The sequence below is a fragment of the Mustela nivalis genome (genome assembly GCF_964662115.1).
Source record: "Mustela nivalis genome assembly, chromosome: 17".
NCBI lineage: Eukaryota > Metazoa > Chordata > Mammalia > Carnivora > Mustelidae > Mustela > Mustela nivalis.
Window position 1 is genome coordinate 58818967 of NC_139036.1, and position 16950 is coordinate 58835916.

The 16950-nt window shown below is 58.7% G+C and overlaps 2 protein-coding genes across 3 annotated transcripts; one reads left to right on the top strand and one right to left on the bottom strand.

The window, feature by feature from the left end:
* The first annotated feature begins 429 nt into the window (after positions 1-429).
* Positions 430-4422, top strand: SYNGR2 (synaptogyrin 2). Of its 2 annotated transcripts, XM_082705386.1 has the most exons (4): positions 430-613; positions 2444-2681; positions 3099-3238; positions 3328-4422. In XM_082705386.1, the coding sequence occupies exons 1-4, from the start codon at positions 515-517 to the stop codon at positions 3523-3525; spliced, it is 675 nt and encodes a 224-aa protein (XP_082561512.1). In that variant the 5' UTR covers positions 430-514; the 3' UTR covers positions 3526-4422. The 2 variants fall into 2 exon arrangements, with proteins under 2 accessions (XP_082561512.1, XP_082561513.1); XM_082705387.1 differs by lacking the exon at positions 3099-3238 and having other exon boundaries at positions 453-613.
* A 1320-nt stretch (positions 4423-5742) lies between these two features.
* TK1 (thymidine kinase 1) lies at positions 5743-16935 on the bottom strand. The gene is made up of 7 exons (XM_082705388.1): positions 16785-16935; positions 16631-16662; positions 15459-15569; positions 12902-12995; positions 7090-7179; positions 6725-6844; positions 5743-6627 (listed from the first exon to the last, which is right to left on the bottom strand). Exons 1-7 carry the CDS (start codon positions 16848-16850, stop codon positions 6418-6420), a joined length of 723 nt encoding a protein of 240 aa, XP_082561514.1. The 5' UTR covers positions 16851-16935; the 3' UTR covers positions 5743-6417.
* Positions 16936-16950: the final 15 nt, after the last annotated feature.

Genomic DNA, 16950 nt, shown 5'->3' on the forward strand with positions numbered 1-16950 from the left:
GGAGGGGGCCGGCTCAACGCCACCCCAGGCTTAGCTCCGCAGAGAAGCAAAGAGTGACAGGCCGGTCGGGGAGCGCGTCCAGGCTGTGGCCTGGGGTTTTGGACGCAATGGGGAGAGAAGACCGGTGCCTACGAGCCTGGATCCTGGGCAGGTGAGGCCCGGACAGGCACCCGGTGAGCTTCCCGAGAAGAAGGCGGGACGGCAGGGGCAAAGTGTAGGTGGGGCAGACGGGCGGGCCCTCCGTGCCTCCCCCTCTTCCCCAGCACGCTGGGGCCCCTTTCTGGAAGCTGGGGGACCGGGCCCCGGCCTCGAGGTGGGCTAGACGGCTGTCCGCCCCCGGAACGCAGGCGCCGCCCGCTCTACTCGCCCCTGGCGGCGAGCCGCACTTTGCCCTCGGTCCCTGGGGTCGCGCTGGCCACGCCCCGGGGGCGGGGCCGGGGCGGGGAGGCGGCTGGGTCCTTGGCAGTCCGCGGCGGCGGCGGCGGCGGGGCGACGGCGGTGGGGCGACGGCGACATGGAGAGCGGGGCCTACGGCGCGGCCAAGGCCGGCGGCTCCTTCGATCTGCGGCGCTTCCTGACGCAGCCGCAGGTGGTGACGCGCGTCGTGTGCCTGGTGAGCCGCGCGCGGGGCCAGGGGACCGGACTGAGCCGCGGAGCCCGGGCGGGGGAGGGGGTGGCCGCGAGCCTGCGAGCGCGACAGGTGGCGGCGGCCGAGGCCGGGACCGTGCGGGTGGCGCGCGTGGGGCCGGCGAGAGGGCCCGGGCCCCGTCGGCTCCCACCCACCGGCCCCAGCTTCCCCCGCCTTTCCCCGGTCCCCGCTGCCCCCCACCGGCCGGGTCCTGTCGCGGGGTGGCCGGGAGGCACCGCGGGGAGCAGGCCTGTCGCCCTGCTGGCGGTGGGAGGAGCTTGGGGCCGCTCCAGGACAGGTGGCCGGCGTGCTAGGACTCCGTGCTGGGGGAATTCTCCGGGAAGGAGCTTTCCCAAGCCACGTCGGGTACGGGGGCAGTGCGGCTCCCTGAAACAGCATTCCCCCTTCCACTCTGGAGCAGGCCGCGGGTCGGCTTCCCCTCCCAAGATCAGGTCACCCCAGGATGTACCCTTCCCTGTGAGGTAGGAAAGGCTTCCAGGACGGGGGCGCAGTGGGATGGAGTGGGGGAGAGGGGTGGGGGGAGGTCACAGGCTCTTGGACAAGCAGCGCCCAAAGTTGGACAAGTTGTTAGAGTGGGTACGAAGGGCCCTCGTCATGCCTTCCTGGGACTGGAGCCTAACGAGGGACCTTAGTGGCACCCATGCCCCCTCCCTGCCCGATTGCGGGGTCTGCCCCAAGGGCCAGATGCCCCGTGTGTCGGGATGGCTGTGCCAGGAGTGGGGCCTGGCACGCTGCTCCCAGCATCCCGGAGTTCCGGCTTCATCTCCAGCTGGGGGCGGGGCTTGTGACTGGTGGCCCCAGAGCCTACTGACAGGGCCTTGTTCGGGCAGGGCCGGGCGGGGGAGAGGCCTGGGCCCCTCCCACTGAGAGCCAGGTGTGCAGACCGCCCTGCATCCTTGCATCTGCTGGCATGGGGTGGTGGCCTTGAAGTTTAGGGAGGCCATAAGGTGACATGAGGCTATTCCCAAGAGCCTAGAGCCGCTCCCTTGTCCCCCCAACTAGGACCTGCAGGGTTCCAAGTGTAGAACCGTGTCCACAAGGCTTGCCAGTCAGACTAGCCTGGGGTGCCCTGTGCAGCCCGGACTCCCTTACGGACAGGAAGCAGGTTGGGGCTCCCTCAAAGGCGAGAGACGCGATACCACAGAGGCCAGCCGTCCTTGCAGGAAGACGGTTCGCTCAACTGGGGAGGCCAGGCTGGAGCGGGAAAGCGTTGGAGGAGGCACCAAGAAGTGGGAGTTTGGGGGCATGGGCTTCTGCTCAGAGCATGCTGGCGGGCCTTTCCTGAGACCATGCGGCCGGTGGGGGGGTGTTCTCCATCACCCAGGTGTTCAGGCAGAAGATGATCTAGACAGGGCGCTAGGCAGGTGACTCGGGCAGAAGATGGTCTGAGGGTGGGGCTCCAAGCCTGCGTTTCTGTGACTTTGTGGCCTGTCTCCTGCTGAGCCACGGTGACCCCTCCTGGCAGACAGCCCAGGGCCGGGCAGTCCCTTCTCAGGAGATCCCCGTCTCTTCCCCACCAGGACCCAGTCCAGGAATCCCCAGCCCTGCCCCCGCTGATGGCGGCTTTGCTGGTATCTGCTGGTGCCCTGGGAGAAGGGAGTAGGGAGAAGTGGGGATTGTGCACCGGGAGGCGACTTGCTTACTGGCTCCCGACCCAAGTTCGGAAGGGGCCGCAGCGCCAGACCCCTGCCCAGAGGAGAAAAGCAGCAGTGAGAGAGCCCAGGGTCCCCACCATGCGTGCCCCGCTCTGGGTTGTCTGGTGACCACTCAGCTCACCCCCACCTGTCTGCTCAGGTCTTTGCCTTGATCGTGTTCTCGTGCATTTTCGGCGAGGGATACAGCAACACCCACCAGTCCAGACAGCAGTACTGCATTTTCAACCACAACCAGGACGCGTGCGGCTACGGCAGCGCCATCGGGGTGCTGGCCTTCCTGGCCTCGGCCTTCTTCTTGGTGGTTGATGCCTACTTTCCCCAGATCAGCAACGCCACCGACCGCAAATACCTGGTCATCGGCGACCTGCTCTTCTCAGGTACCTGCTAGCGGCACCCCCACTCTATTTGGGGAGGTTAATAGGAGCAGCCAGTGTTCCCCAAAGCCCTGGAGCTCTGGGACTGCAGGGCCTCGGCAAACAACCTGGCAAGGGGGGCCGGAGCAGCCCGGGGTCCCCGCCCCACTCGAGGACACGGGCTTTTGCACAGGGATTTCTGTCGGTCTGCGGAAGCCCACCAGCGTCGAGCGACGGTCACAGGGCTCTGGAGCCAGGCTCCCCGGTCCCCACCCTGGCTTCTGCATCAGCGGCCTTTGCACGCCTGGAAGCTTCTGGGAGATCCTTGCCCAGGGCCTCCTCTGCACCCCTCCCCCCGCCACAGGGGACCCCTCCTGGGTCACTGAACAGCCCCCCGCCCCCTCCACGTTGCTGACCCTGCTTTCCCGGCCTTCGTCCCAGCTCTCTGGACCTTCCTGTGGTTCGTTGGCTTCTGCTTCCTTACCAACCAGTGGGCAGCCACCAAGAAGGAAGATGTGCTGGTAGGGGCCGACTCGGCCCGGGCGGCCGTCGCCTTCAGCTTCTTCTCCATCTTCTCCTGGGTAGGTGGGCCGGGGCGGATGAGGGCGGCAGTGCCTTAGGAGAAGGGTGGTGGAAGGCTGAGGAACCCGAAACTCGGGGCTCCCTGCAGGGTGTGCTAGCTTCCCTGGCCTACCAGCGCTACAAGGCCGGAGTGGACGACTTCATCCAGAACTACGTAGACCCCACTCCGGACCCCAGCACGGCCTACGCCTCCTACCCTGGAGCGTCTGTAGACAACTACCAACAGCCACCCTTCACCCAGAACGCGGAGACCACTGAGGGCTACCAGCCGCCCCCTGTGTACTGAGCTGCAGCCGGGGATGGTAAGGGAGGCAGGAAAGGTGCTCGGGGCAGGGGGCCTGCCCCCTGGCCTGGACTCCTCCCAGGAGCCTTGCCTCCTGGAGCTGTGGCCCCCTCTCCCGTCCGGTGTGCCCATGGGAGCCACCGCACAGCCTGGAGAGCCCCTGCTTTCCCCCTCCCCGGCTGCTGGTGCAGAGCCCCAGCCCCAAGTGCCTCTGCCCCAGGGGCTTCACCCACCACTCCTCGAGGGCATTTTCTAGAAAAGGGTTTTTAGCCAGATGTGTTTTGTTACTGCTTTTCATGCCCCCCAGCCACCTGAAAGAGCTGGACGGGCCCGACATGCCGTTTTGACAAGTGCCTTAGCTTCTCCCCAGCCTAGGCAGGCTCAGGTCCAGGCCACGGTGGCCATAGTGACTTGGGGTTCTGTGCCAAAGAGGAGGCTGCGAGCCTTCCCCCCGCTCTGCTGCTGGTGCGGGGCCGGGGCCCCTTTTCCCGCTCACTCAGGTTTGTTTCCCACCTCCTGGCACTGTCGTGCCCACAGCCCCCTGCCTGCTCTGGGAGCCGGCAGCCCCGGGCTCACTGCTGTTGTGTCTGCTTGCTCCTGGATCCGGGTCCCTTCGCTGTGCCTGTACCTCTGGGCGGATGCTGGTCTGCTCACTGCAGGGGCACCAGGTAGCACTCCCTTCTCCTTGTTCCTACCCCCTAGCAACAGGGAGGGGCTTTGCCTGATCGGAAACACCCAGCTTTATGTAAATATCCTGCCACTGTTAGGTGTGGGGTGCACCCATGGCCCCCCCAAACCCGGGCTGTTCTGAATGTATTAAGGAGCCTGGGGCTAAGACAACAGATTCTTGGTTTTAGTAGACGGATTCCAAGACAGAATAAATGTTTTTCTCGTTCATAATCTCCACTGTTATTCGTTGGACCTCAGCCTAGGGGTCCAAGAGAAGTTCCACTCTGGGGTGCACCCCAGGAGTGGGGTGCTTTATGAACTTGCATTTTGAATAGCCACAGCCCTCTGCCTTACGGGTATGCCTAGTGCACGCTTGCGCACACTCTCCTTGTCTGGGGTCTCATGCCTTACACTGCCCTCCGCAGCATCTTAAAATAGCAACTGTGCTCAGCCTGTAAACAAGACACTTTCTCTGGACTGCCTTGCCAAGGCCCTGCTGTGCCCTTGCTGGAGTTGGGGTTGGGGGGGCACCTGGGAGCTGCCCCACTGAATGTCCCTTCCCTGGTAACTCTTTCCTTCCCAACCCCTCCTAGCAGAGTGAGGAGCCCCAGGCCTCCACTTCCTGTAGCCAGGGGTTAGCACCTCCAGAGCCCATCCTGGGCCGGCCTGCCCCGGGGGAGAAAGCCCATCTCTGGCAGGAGAGGTCAGGGTCCCTGAAGCATCTCATTCCCCTTTTGGAGCAGTGACAGCGGGGAATGTCAAAAGTGGACCTCTTAGTTTGGAAATCCTGAGTAGCAACTAATGTGGTTCTGTGAACGCCTGTCACCCAGAGCCAGTCATTAGCAAGCTGGAGTAGAACGAAGGGGAGAGGCAAGCCAGGGCAAGGAGGCTACCCTAGAACCCTGATTCCATCTGCACCGGAGTTGGGAGAGGGGCTCAGCCACCCCAGCGGACTCTTGCTTCCATGCAAGGCACTGACAGCCCATTTTACAAGTTGCAGCTGAGCTAGTCTTCTGGGCTCCTGAGCTATCAAATGTCTGCTTCACAAATAAAACCTGACCCCACAGCCCCAGCTGGCAGCCCTGACCATAGCCTTGTCTTTCCATCCTGGGCCCCAGGCCCCTCCGGCTACCCGTTTTGTCCTGAAACCCATCCGGACAGAAGAGCAAGCAAATGTTCCTCCCAGAATGTGCTTCGTGGTCGCTTCTCAGTTAAAATGGTGTGGCGAAGAAACTAGAAGTGCTAGAAAAGGATCTAGAAGGAAATCCCCCCCTCCCCGCCCCGGCCCGGGCCCTGTGTCACGTCAGAGCTGTCGACAGTGAGACCTGGGGCATCCCAGGCTGTAAAAGACAAATGTGCTTCTGGGGCCCCTGGGTGGCTCCGTTAGTTAAGTGTCTGACTTCTGCTCAGGTCATGATGTCCGTGTCCTGGGACTGGGCTCCTGCTCAGCGGGGAATCTGCTTGTCCCGCTCCCCTCTGCCCTCCTCCCACTTGTGCTCTTTCTCAAAAATAAAATCTTAAAAAACCCCTACAAAAAACAGACACACGAGCTTTCACCAACCAGTAAATTTTAATATTAGTTATTAATTCACAGGCTACAACAGAATCCTAGATCCTAACCCTAGCCACCTCTGCCCCTAACACCTCCACATCCAGCTTTTTAAAAGAGAGGCCCCTGGGACCTGAGACCCATCGGGCTAAGGGTCTCCCGTGTGAGAGAAGCTGTAATTCCGGAGAAAATGATCACGGGGGTGCAGGCAGCAGGAGGACCCAAGTCCAGCCACCCTTGGGGGCCGAGAGTCCCAAGCAGAGACAGAAACCTCTGCGTGGGCCGAAGCTGGGTCTGCGCGGGAGGTACCGGCGCACGGACTTCCCAGTGAGAACAGAAACTCAACGGCGAAAGCCACAAGGGGGAAGAAGCCATGGGCGCCCACGTCGCCACAGTGTGTGGTTTTGCCCTTCCCCCCCGGGAGGGTGGGGGGTGGGGCTGGCTGCGGCGGCCGGGCCCTAGCTCGCGGGGGGACCGGCGGCCGGGAAGGGAACCAGGGACAGGGGAACCGGGACGCGCAGACGCGCAGACCACCGGCCCGAGACCCGCACCGCGGGCGGCAGAAAGTCCCGTCTTCGCCCCGCCCCCACTTCCTCCTGGGGCGGGCCTCGCGGCTGCCAGCAGGGGGCGCGGGGGCGGGGCGGGCGGCGGCGGGGGGCGGGGCGGGCCGGCGAGCCTCAGTTGGCGGCGGGGCTGCACTGCAGGACCTGGTGCGGCGCGAAGAGCTTCCGGGCTCCCGCCGCCTCCGCGGGCCTTGCGGGCACCGGCACGGGGCAGTTCTCCTTGTTTTCCTTGCCGTCCGGCGCGGCGGGCAGACCCGCGGCCTTCTTGAAGTAGCAGAGGCGGCACACGGAGTGGTACTTGTCCGCTCCCCCGATCACCTCCACCTGGCCGCGGGACGCAGAGGGCGCAGACTGAGGCGGGGCCCCGCGCCTGCCGGCCTCTCCCCACCCCGCGCCCCCCGGGCAGGCAGGTGAGCGCTACCTCTTTCTCCGAGCCTAGCCGCTTGGTGTACGCCGCCTCCCGGAAGCACTCCATGCACACCGCTGTCAGCTTCACCACGCTCTCCGCCAGGGGCACCAGGTTCAGGATGGTCCCAAAGGCCTATGATCCCAGCGGCAGGGCAGCAGGTGAGCACATCCACCTGGCCAGGTGCGCTGTCCCTTGACACCCTTGGATGGCCCCGGGGCAAGCCGGGAGCTGGGCCTTGCTCACCTGCGTGCCCCCCCTAGGACGCTGGGACGAGGCAGACTCAACGTGCTGCCAAGTGGCAAGCCCCGGTCACCGAGGCTGGCAGGTCTGCCCCTGTTCCTGCCCAGCCCCTCCAAGGCCAGGATCAGATGCCTCACCTTCCTCTGAAAGGTCCCGTCCAGTGCGGCCACGATCACGGTCTTCCCCGCGTTAGCCATAGTCTCGCTGAACTCCACGATGTCTGGGAACTGGAAGGGGGGAGGCGGGGAACGTCAGGCACTCAAACAGTGATGTGCCCTCTGATGCCTCTAGGGGGGTCAGGACTCTGCCAGCGCCTTACAGAGCAGGAGGACACAGCAGGCCCTGTGGTCACTGTCAATCAGCGGTCCTGCTAAGCGGCCCAGGGCTGCTTCTGCAGGTCCTTTGTGCGTTTTCCCTGCTCAATCATTCTGCCTCCAGCGGGCCGTGTTTGTCTGTCTGGATTGTTCTCTGGTTGTGTGAACAGGCACATTCTTGTCTTGGGGCAGCGGGTCTCTCCCCAAGCCATTTAGGCCGGGCTTGGCCCATTTATCGAGGTGTGAGGTTACCGGGACCTGGACGGTTAGCAAGACAAGGTCCGCGAAGGTGACTGTAGGAAAACCGAGAGCAATTCGAGTAGGACTCAGCTGAAGCCAAATCCTGTTCGTTACCCTCCATAGGGCTGGCCAGGCCCAAGCTACAGAGGTAACCCCCGCCCCACACACGGGGACTCTGGCATGCTCGCCCACGCTTTGCGGGTCGCAGAAATGCAGCTCCCAGTCTGCAAGGGGCTCTCGGCCAGTAAACACCCCCTTCTCTAAGTTGTCACAGAGAGAACAGTTTCTAGACGTTACCAAATAATCCCTGGGTGGGGGCAGGTGCAAAACGATCCAGAGATGAGCCTCCCTGTGCCTCACCCGCCACACGGAGGCATAAGGTCAGGACACTCGTCCTTCCACACCCTTTCTGGGGTCCTGGGAGGGCCTCAGCCCTCCTCCCGCCCACTGCACCGACGCCAGCATTCAAAGAGCTCACATCGTCCCCTGCTCACATGCCACCTCCCTGGGAAGGGGTCCCCAGCAGGGGTTCCCGAGGTCTCCAAGGTAAGGACAGGGCGGAGCACATGGCCAGCACCCCGTAGAACACCCGCCAGGAAGCTCGTGCGGATGTTGATTTCTATTGCTGTTCGTTTTTACGTTATGTTATAGGTCGACCTGTGTCCCTCCCACCCCCCAAATTCACATTGAAACCCTAACTTCCAGTCCCTCAGAACATGACCTCATCTGGAGGTAGGGTCTTTGCAAATACCACCCCACTAAAATGAGGTCAGCAGGGTGAGCCCCAATTTCATATGACGACTGTCCTTACAGGAAGGGGCCCTTTGGATGGCGACACGGAGGGAGGCCGGCCATCCGCAAGCCAAGGGGAGGCGTCTGGAAGCCCTCACAGGAAGGGAGCCTGCCCACACCCTGATTTCGGGCTTCCAGCCTCAAGAATTGGGAGAGAATCCGTTCCTGCTGCGTGAGCTGCCCCATCTGTGCTACTTGTCATAGCAGCTTAAATAGAACTTTAGGGGGCGCCTGGGGGTGTGGTCGGTTAAGCCTCTGGCTCTTGGTTTCGGCTTAAGTCATTATCTCTCAGTCAGGAAATCGAGAGCCCACCCCCCACTCTCTCTCCCAAATAAATAAAAAATCTTTAAAAGAAAATAAAATAAACAGGGGCGCCTGGGTAGCTCAGTGGGTGAAGCCTCTGCCTTCGGTTCAGGTCATGATCTCAGGGTCCTGGGATCCAGCCCCGCATTGGGCTCTCTGCTCAGCAGGGAGTCAGCTTCTCCCTCTGCCTCTGCGGCTCCCCCTGCTTGTGTGCTCTTTTTCTCTCTAATAAATAAATAAAATCTTAAAACGAAATAGAACTTCAGGGTCCCCAGCTGGCTCAGTCAGAAGAGTGTGCAACTCTGGATCTCAGGGTCGTGAGTTTGAGCCCCACACTGGGTATAAAGATTATTTAAATAAATTAAAACTTTAAAAAAAATAAATAAACAAAAATAAAATAGAACTTCCAAGCAGTTAGCAAATTTCGGATTGTCTTGGTGCACACAAAAAGTTACAGCAGGGGCATCCAAGAGGGAAGGTACCAGCAGAGGGTTCTCGCTGGCGGCGAGCTGCCTGTTCCATACCTCGGGGCAACCAGCGGCGAGCCGCTTCCTAAAGGAGCTTCGATGCAGGGGAAAGAACCCAGAGCCAAGCTTAGGAAGCCTTGGAGGGTAGCGGATAAACATGGAAACAGGACAACGAAGGTCTTGGAAACAAAAGAGAAATGCAGTGGAGTAGGGTGTGCGGGTGTGTGTGCCCTGGTGTGTACGTGCGTGCACACATGGGCACGCTCCAGCACCCGCCCTTCACGCCTCTCTCCTGGGGATTTCTGCAAAGGCCCGGTGGTCACACTGCCCTCTGCACCTGCCGTCCTCTCTCCTGCCCGGAGCCACCTACCTCCTACCGAAGACACACGCCACCGGCTAGCCGCACGCTCCCTGGCTCTCTCGCAGGCCCCCTTCTGACCACCCCACCTGAGCTCTGTCCCCCTGATGTGCCTTTCCCCCCAGTTGTCTCCATCTGACCTATGACGTCATTCTCTCCCTGGGCTAGAGTGTAAGCACAGGGGTGGAGACGCTGACTGGATCCCCAACACTGAGAACACGGCTGGCGTGGGGCACAGGCCCGGGAATTACTGATGGATGGATGGGTGGATGGGTGGGTGGGTGGATGGGACAGGACTGGCCCTTTGACCAGCAATTCCACCTCACAGATCAATCCCAGTATGCCAGACAGAGGATGTCCGTTACAGCCTTGAAATGGCACATGCCAGGGGGCTTGTGTGAGAAAGGTACGCTGCATTTGTAAACCTGTGGAAGGACTGGTACATCCTCCGAGCGGGGACGTTTGCTGTCACGGGTAAAGAGCCACACAGCGTGATAGGAACCCCCTCTTTAAAAATGTACACCTGGGCGCCTGGGTGGCTCAGTGGGTTAAGCCGCTGCCTTCGGCTCAGGTCATGATCTCAGGGTCCTGGGATCGAGTCCCGCATCGGGCTCTCTGCTCAGCAGGGAGCCTGCTTCCTCATCTCTCTCTGCCTGCCTCTCTGCCTACTTGTGATCTCTCTCTCTGTTAAATAAAATCTTAAAAAAAAAAAAATAAAATAAAAATAAAAATGTACACCTACAGGGACGCCTGGGTGGCTCAGTTGGTTAAGCCACTGCCTTCGGCTCAGGCCATGATCCCAGGGTCTTGGGATCGATTCTGCATTGGGCTCCTTGCTCCACAGGGAGCCTGCTTCTCTCTCTGCCTCTGCCTGCCGCTCTGCCTACTTGTGTGTGCGCTCTCTCTCTCTCTCTGACAAATAAATAAATAAATAAAATATTAAAAAAAAAAAAGAAAAACGTACACCTACAGAACAAATAAAGAAGATGTGGTATATATACGCAATGGAATACTATGCAGCCATCCAAAAACCCTTGAAATCTTGCCATTTGCAACAATGTGGATGGAGCTAAAGGATCGTCTAAGCACAAGAGTCAATCAGAGAAAGAGAATTATCAGATGATCTCACGGACATGAGGAATTTGAGAAGCAAGACAGAGGACCATCGGGGAAGGGAGGGAAAAATGAAACAAGATGAAACCAGAGAAGGAGACAAACCCTAAGAGACTCTTCATCTCAGGAAACAAACTGAGGGTGGCTGGAGGGCCGGGGCTGGGGGGCTGGGGGGGCTGGTGACGGACACTGGGGAGGGCGTGTGCTATGGTGAGTGCTGTGAAGTGTGTAAGGCTGATGAGACACACACCTGTACCCCTGAAGCAAGTAATACATTCTATGTTAATAAAAAAAAGTACGGCTATAAAGATTAGACAGATATAGAACCAACATGTAATGGGTTTTTAGATTGTTTTTCTGGGTTGGGAAGAGAAGGCCAGCCCCAGCGGCACCCACAGCCGGGCCCCAGTGTCACATAATTAGATTTAGGATGCTGGACAGGATCACCCTGCTTCCTGAGGGCACTGGATCAAAGGCTAAGCCAACCTCCTAAAATCCTCCCCAGAATGAGTGCCGGAAGCAAAGCCCTCCCGAGGCGCCCCCGGGTCCCGCAGTGTGGGTTCTCCCTGCAGCAATGACGAACCGCCCCCTCCCCGGGCACACACACAAGAATTTCAGGGCACAGACGTGGCGTAAAATACAGTAAAAGGGGGCGCCTGGGTGGCTCAGTGGGTGAAGCTGCTGCCTTTGGCCCAGGTCATGATCTCAGGGTACTGGGATCGAGTCCCGCATCAGGCTCTCTGCTCAGCAGGGGGCCTGCTTCCCTCTCTCTCTCTCTGCCTGCCTTTCTGCCTACTTGTGATGTCTCTCTGTCAAATAAATAAATAAAATCTTAAAAAAAAAAAATACAGTAAAAGGGACCATGTGCCCAAGCCAGTGTACGCGCTTCCAGAAAGGAAAAGACTGAGCCAGAAAAGCCTTTAATACAAGATTTTCCAAAAGGCAAGGGAAGGAACGGCCGCAGTTAAAACAAACAGGACATCCGTAAACAGAAACAAGGAAATGTGGCCGAGAGCGGGAGTTACGCGAAAAGAACGACCTGAAAATCCCAGATGGAAATTAGTCTTTGAAACGACACACACTTTGGGAGATGTTCCCAGAACACCTCCCGGACGGTGAGGAGATGTGGAGGGGTAGTGGCTGCGTTCTCCCCGCCAGACAAGAAGGCACCGGCGCTCCCATGTAAAAGACGCAGCAGTCACCAAACTAAACGCAACACGGCCCAGGACACCCGTCACCCAGTCACCGGCTCAGGAAAGCCACCCTGTGCCACCCTGCTTATCCTACAGAACAAAACAAAGACGTTTTCCGACCAAGACTCAGAAAGCTTGCCGCTCAACTGTCCTGGGCTGGAAGAGCTCCTGTAGGGTGCACTTCCAAAGAAGAGAAACAAATCCATAACAAACAAGCCAGAAGCAACAGAGAGGCAAACAGAGCACTGCTTGCATACCAGCACTGAGTAATTGGCTTGAACAGATAACCCTAAGGTCAAGAATCATAGGCTGTACAGACTGAACAGGCCAAGCACCCTAAGAAAACGGATTTTTTTTGTTGTTGTTGTTCACTGTAAATATATGTATATATATTTTTTCTTAGGGGGGTGGTGAGTGAGAAGGGAATCTTAGGCAGCTCCATGCCCAGCGCAGCCCGACATAGGGCTCGATCTCATGACTCTGGGATCATGACCTGAGCCAAAATCAACAGTCAGAGGCTCAACTGATTAAGCCACCTAGATGCGCCCCCCCCCGGCTTTGTTTTATTTTTTATTTTTTAAAGATTTTATTTATTTATTTGACAGAGAGAGACACAGCGAGAGAGGGAACACAAGCAGGGGGAGTGGGAGCGGGAGAAGCAGGCTTTCTGCTGAGCAGGGAGCCTGATGTGGGACTCGATCCCAAGACCCTGGGATCATGACCTGAGCTGAAGGCAGATGCTTAATGGCTAAGCGACCCTTTTATATATATAGATATAGATTATTTTTAATAGGATTTTTTTAAAGATTTTTTTATTTATTTACTTGACTGACAGAGATCACAAGTAGGCAGAGAAGCAGGCAGAGAGAGGAGGAAGCAGGCTCCCTGCTGAGCAGAGAGCCAGATGCGGGGCTTGATCCCAGGACCCTGGGATCATGACCCGAGCCGAAGGCAGAGGCTTCAACCCACTGAGCCACCCAGGCGCCCCTAGATTTTTTCCTTAAGAAGGTAAAATAAATCCCTTAAAACTTGAAAAGCAGTGTGGAGAATCCAAGGGCATTCAGACATGAGCTGAAGTTAACATTGCTTACTAGAAGACAAAACCAACAAAGCAGGAAGAGGGACAGACTGGGAGTTCCTAGGCAGAATGCCAGGACGGGCCAACTTACAAACTGCCCTTCGTCGATGCCTATGACAGCCACCCCCAGGGCCTCCTGAGCCACGTCCCGGAGCAGGCTGGCCGGCAGTGCCTCCATGGTGTTCCTGGGGAGAGAAAACCAGCAGGTGAGCAAGGCCAGGGAGAGGAAACCTGAATGCTGGGGCTGGCGCCCAGCTCCCGGGACCACCCTACCCCCAAAGCAGCTACACTGTTGGGCTGGGCCTTGAAGTTAGTACCTGTGGGAAGCCTCTGGGGAGGATAAAGGCCCGTGTTCAGAAAACCAGTCATTCAACCCAAGCTGTTTCCTTTGAGGCACCAGACTAGAAGTTAACAATGCACATTACAACGCTTAACGGAGACTCAAGCCTCCATTTCTGTTTAGTGTGGGCCGGGCAGGTGAAATGCTTTAATTTCCTTTAAAAATGGGAAAAAGAATACCTAAATACAACTCGGGCTGCATTCTAGCTGTCTTTCTGCCAATGTGGTCCTAAAATTTAATCTTTTGCTTCTTTCTTTCTATGGACTAAAGAGCCCACTCAAGGCTAAAGTGCTCTGGAAGGTGCAGTGTGGTACTGGGCGGAGGCTGGGCACCAGACTCAACCCTGTGTGTCCCTGCAGAGATAAGCCCAGAACCCCAGCCAGCACTGCTGGAGAAGAATTCAATCCATCTGGCTCTTCTGACAGGTCAGAGGACTTTTCCACCATCACAGAGCTATTAATTGGCAGAGCCAAGGTTCAAATCCAAGGTCACACTGTGTCCTGTGTGCCCAATGGGGAGAACCATATCTAGAAATGTTTGAAAGCCAAAGGCCATGTGTGGGAAGGTTCCAACCCAACCTGTCCCCACACCGAGAACCATTTTTTTTTTCTTTTTAAAGATTTTATTTATTTATTTGACAGACAGAGATCACAAGTAGGCAGAGAGGCAGATGGAGAGAGAGAGGAGGAAGCAGGTTTCCTACTGAGCAGAGAGCCCGATGCAGGATTTGATCCCAGGACCCTGGGGTCATGACCTGAGCCAAGGGAAGACGCTTAACCAACTGAGCCACGCAGGCGGCCCCCTCTTTCAAGATTTTGTTTATTTATTTGAGAGAGGGAGCACATAAGCGTCAGGGGGAGTCGGGGGGGCGCGGGGAGGAGGGACGAGGCAGAGGGAGAAGCGGGCTCCCTGCTCCCCGGGACCCTGGGACCATGGCCTGAGCTGAAGGCCGCTGATACTCTCTGAAGGCCCCGCAGCCCGTAGCTGTATTTAAAAAAATAAACAAAAATACTTTATAGCAAGATAAGTTATTATCTTGCTATAATTCTACTCCAAGATCTGGGACTAGCATGAGATAGTATTTCAAATTCCCCCTTCCCTCCCCAAATAGAAAAAAACCAGAGGGCGGGCAAGGGCAGCATGTCTGGAGCCCTGTCCCTCCTGCGCCAACAGCTCGGTCCCAGCCGTGGCCGATCCCAGCCTCTGCAGCCCGAGTCAGAGAGCATCTGTGCCACTCCAGGCAGAGCTCCAAGGGGCCCCTATCTGCCCGAGTTCTCCCGGGACACTGCTGTCTCCTCTGCTCCCACCGTCCTCCCTGGACGGGCCCTTGCGTGGTGCAGCCGCAGAACAGCATGTTTTAGAGCGGAAGCAAACTGGATGGCAGAAATGACCAGCATCGGACAGCATGGCCAGAAGCACGTGGCACCCAAAGCCTCCCGCTTAGCTCCGAGTCCCAGGCACTGTCCACCCCACTCCCCGCCTGGCTTCACAAACCCCACAACTGCCACCCCGACGCTACACACATGGGGCCATTCTGAGGTTCCCAGGCTGCAAGCTCTGTCCGTGGCACAACATGGCTTTGCCACGGGGTGGTGGGGTGGTTTCAGTGGGACAAGCCCCGAGTACAGAGATCACGTCCCAGGCTCAGATATCTTAGGCCTTGATCCGTAGCCAAGGAACAGGCAAGAGCCAATGTAAATTTCCTCTTCCCTCCCATGCAGTCCTCGCAGGGCAAACAGAAACGTCCTCGGGGCGCAGGCAGATAAACATAAAAGCAGATGCATGAAGACCACGCAACAACTGAGAGTGAGCCAGGCTGTAAGGACGACAAAGTAAAATGAAAAACAACACGCAGGCTCAAAGAAATCAGTTTACCATAGCACAGCCATCAGCACAGCACTGTTGACAACCGGCAGGATAGATACTGGCCGTGGGGCTGTCCTGTGTGCTGTGGGATGTTCGGTTTGGAAGCATCCCGTGCCCCTCCCCCACTGCAGTCGTGAAGACTGGAACTGTCTCCAGACACTGCCAAATGAACTCCCCGGGACGGGGCGCAAAGCCTCTCCTGGTTAAGGGCACTGGGCTAGAACTCCGCGCAAGGCCAAGTCCATGATCCCCGGCCAAGCGACTTTGAAAGTTTGCGGAGTTGCAGTGTTTCGATGCCAGGCGTCAGCATTACTAAGCATTCCTGCTAAAAGAGAGCTCTTCCGGTGCATTCTAGGCCTTTGGGAATTTTCACCAGGCTTCCAGGGTTGGGGGGTGGGGGGAGGGCGGTCGTGTGACAGGACAGACGCGGGCAGGGACTCACCGGTCGTGCGTGGAGAATCTGCTGCTGTACCGCGTGTCCTTGGCGTACTTGATCACCAAGCACTTGTACTGGGCAACCTGGAAGCGGCGGACCCTTCGCATCAGCTCCGTACTGCAAGAGTGGGGGCCCTCCGTGAGCTCCACGGTGTTGACAGTGGGCAAGGAAGACCCCCTGAGCACATGCGGGGCGCCCCACCACCTTCTAGGGGTCTGCAGCCTGAGACCCACCAATGGAGAAAAAGAGGACAGAGGGGCCGTGCTCTGGGCATCCACAGATGCCGTACTGGTGAGAGCAGTCAGGGAGCCGGGAAAAATGGAATAACCCAGGCGTGCTGAGGTGGTAAGTGTTCTCCTTGGGGAGGGTGGCAAGGAATGACCCCTAGATCTAGATAGTCCGGGGAGGGGTTAGAGGGGTGAGGGTCTCAGGGATCTGGCGGAGCGGGCAGAGGCAAAAGCCCCATGTGGAGGAGAGGAGCCAGACTGCCTTCCAAAGCAGTCTCATCCCGGGGCCATCAACTCGTCCGAACTGATTTCATAAAATTTTTTTGCGCAATAAGAAAATCACTTTGCCTCTCCCAGAGCCTAGAGCTTGCACTGGAATGACCCCCCCCACACCCCTCCACCCCCCCACACCCCCCTCCCCGGGCAGAGGGCGTTTCTCAGGGGGCTGGCTAGTCCTGCCTAGGTCAGGTGATGGTGCCGTCACATCAGGGGAGCAAAGGTACCCGGGTCTGACTCCTTAATGTGTAAACTAAGGAAACAGTCACATCGGAAGGTGGGGGAGGGGGGGTTGCCCATACTGCAGGGCACATAGGACCTGGCCCATGGTAGACACGATTTTAAAAGAATTAAAAAATTTAATCACAAAAAGCATTGAAAGACTTGGCTGACCCTTTCCGAGAGGGCTTCGGTGCGAGGCTAAACCGTCCGCAGCTGCAGCCAGAGGCCGGAGGGAGCGGGGGTGGAACGACTCTTACGGAAGGGACGCCTTGCCCAGGACCGGATCCCGGGGAACCGCAGCATCCCGGGCGGGCACGCGCCGTCCCGCGGCAGGGGCTGTGCTGGGGGTGCTGTCTGAGAGCGGCGGCGGGCCCTGGAGGGGCGCCGGGGGAGGACAGCCCCAGGGAGGGGAGGGATGGGGGAGGAGGCGGTCCCCGCGAGGCCGCGACTTACCTTTTTCCTGAGAACATGGGTCCTAGAATCACCTAGGAGGGAAGGCGAGGTTCACTTCGGGGCCCGCCACGCACGGCCGGCGGACCACCGCCACAACCCCCACCCGGACCCCGCTCCCGCTCCCGGGTGCAGGGATCCCCTCCCGGCGCGGCACCTGAATCTGCCCCCGGGTCTTGCTGGGGGAGCCGGGAAGCACGGTGGGCAGGTTGATGCAGCTCATGACGCCCCAGAAACCCTGCAGCTCGGGGTCCCTCCGGTGCCACCGCCCAGCAGCCTGGCGCGGGTTCCCGCGCTCTCCGCTTTTATCCCGCGCGCACTGG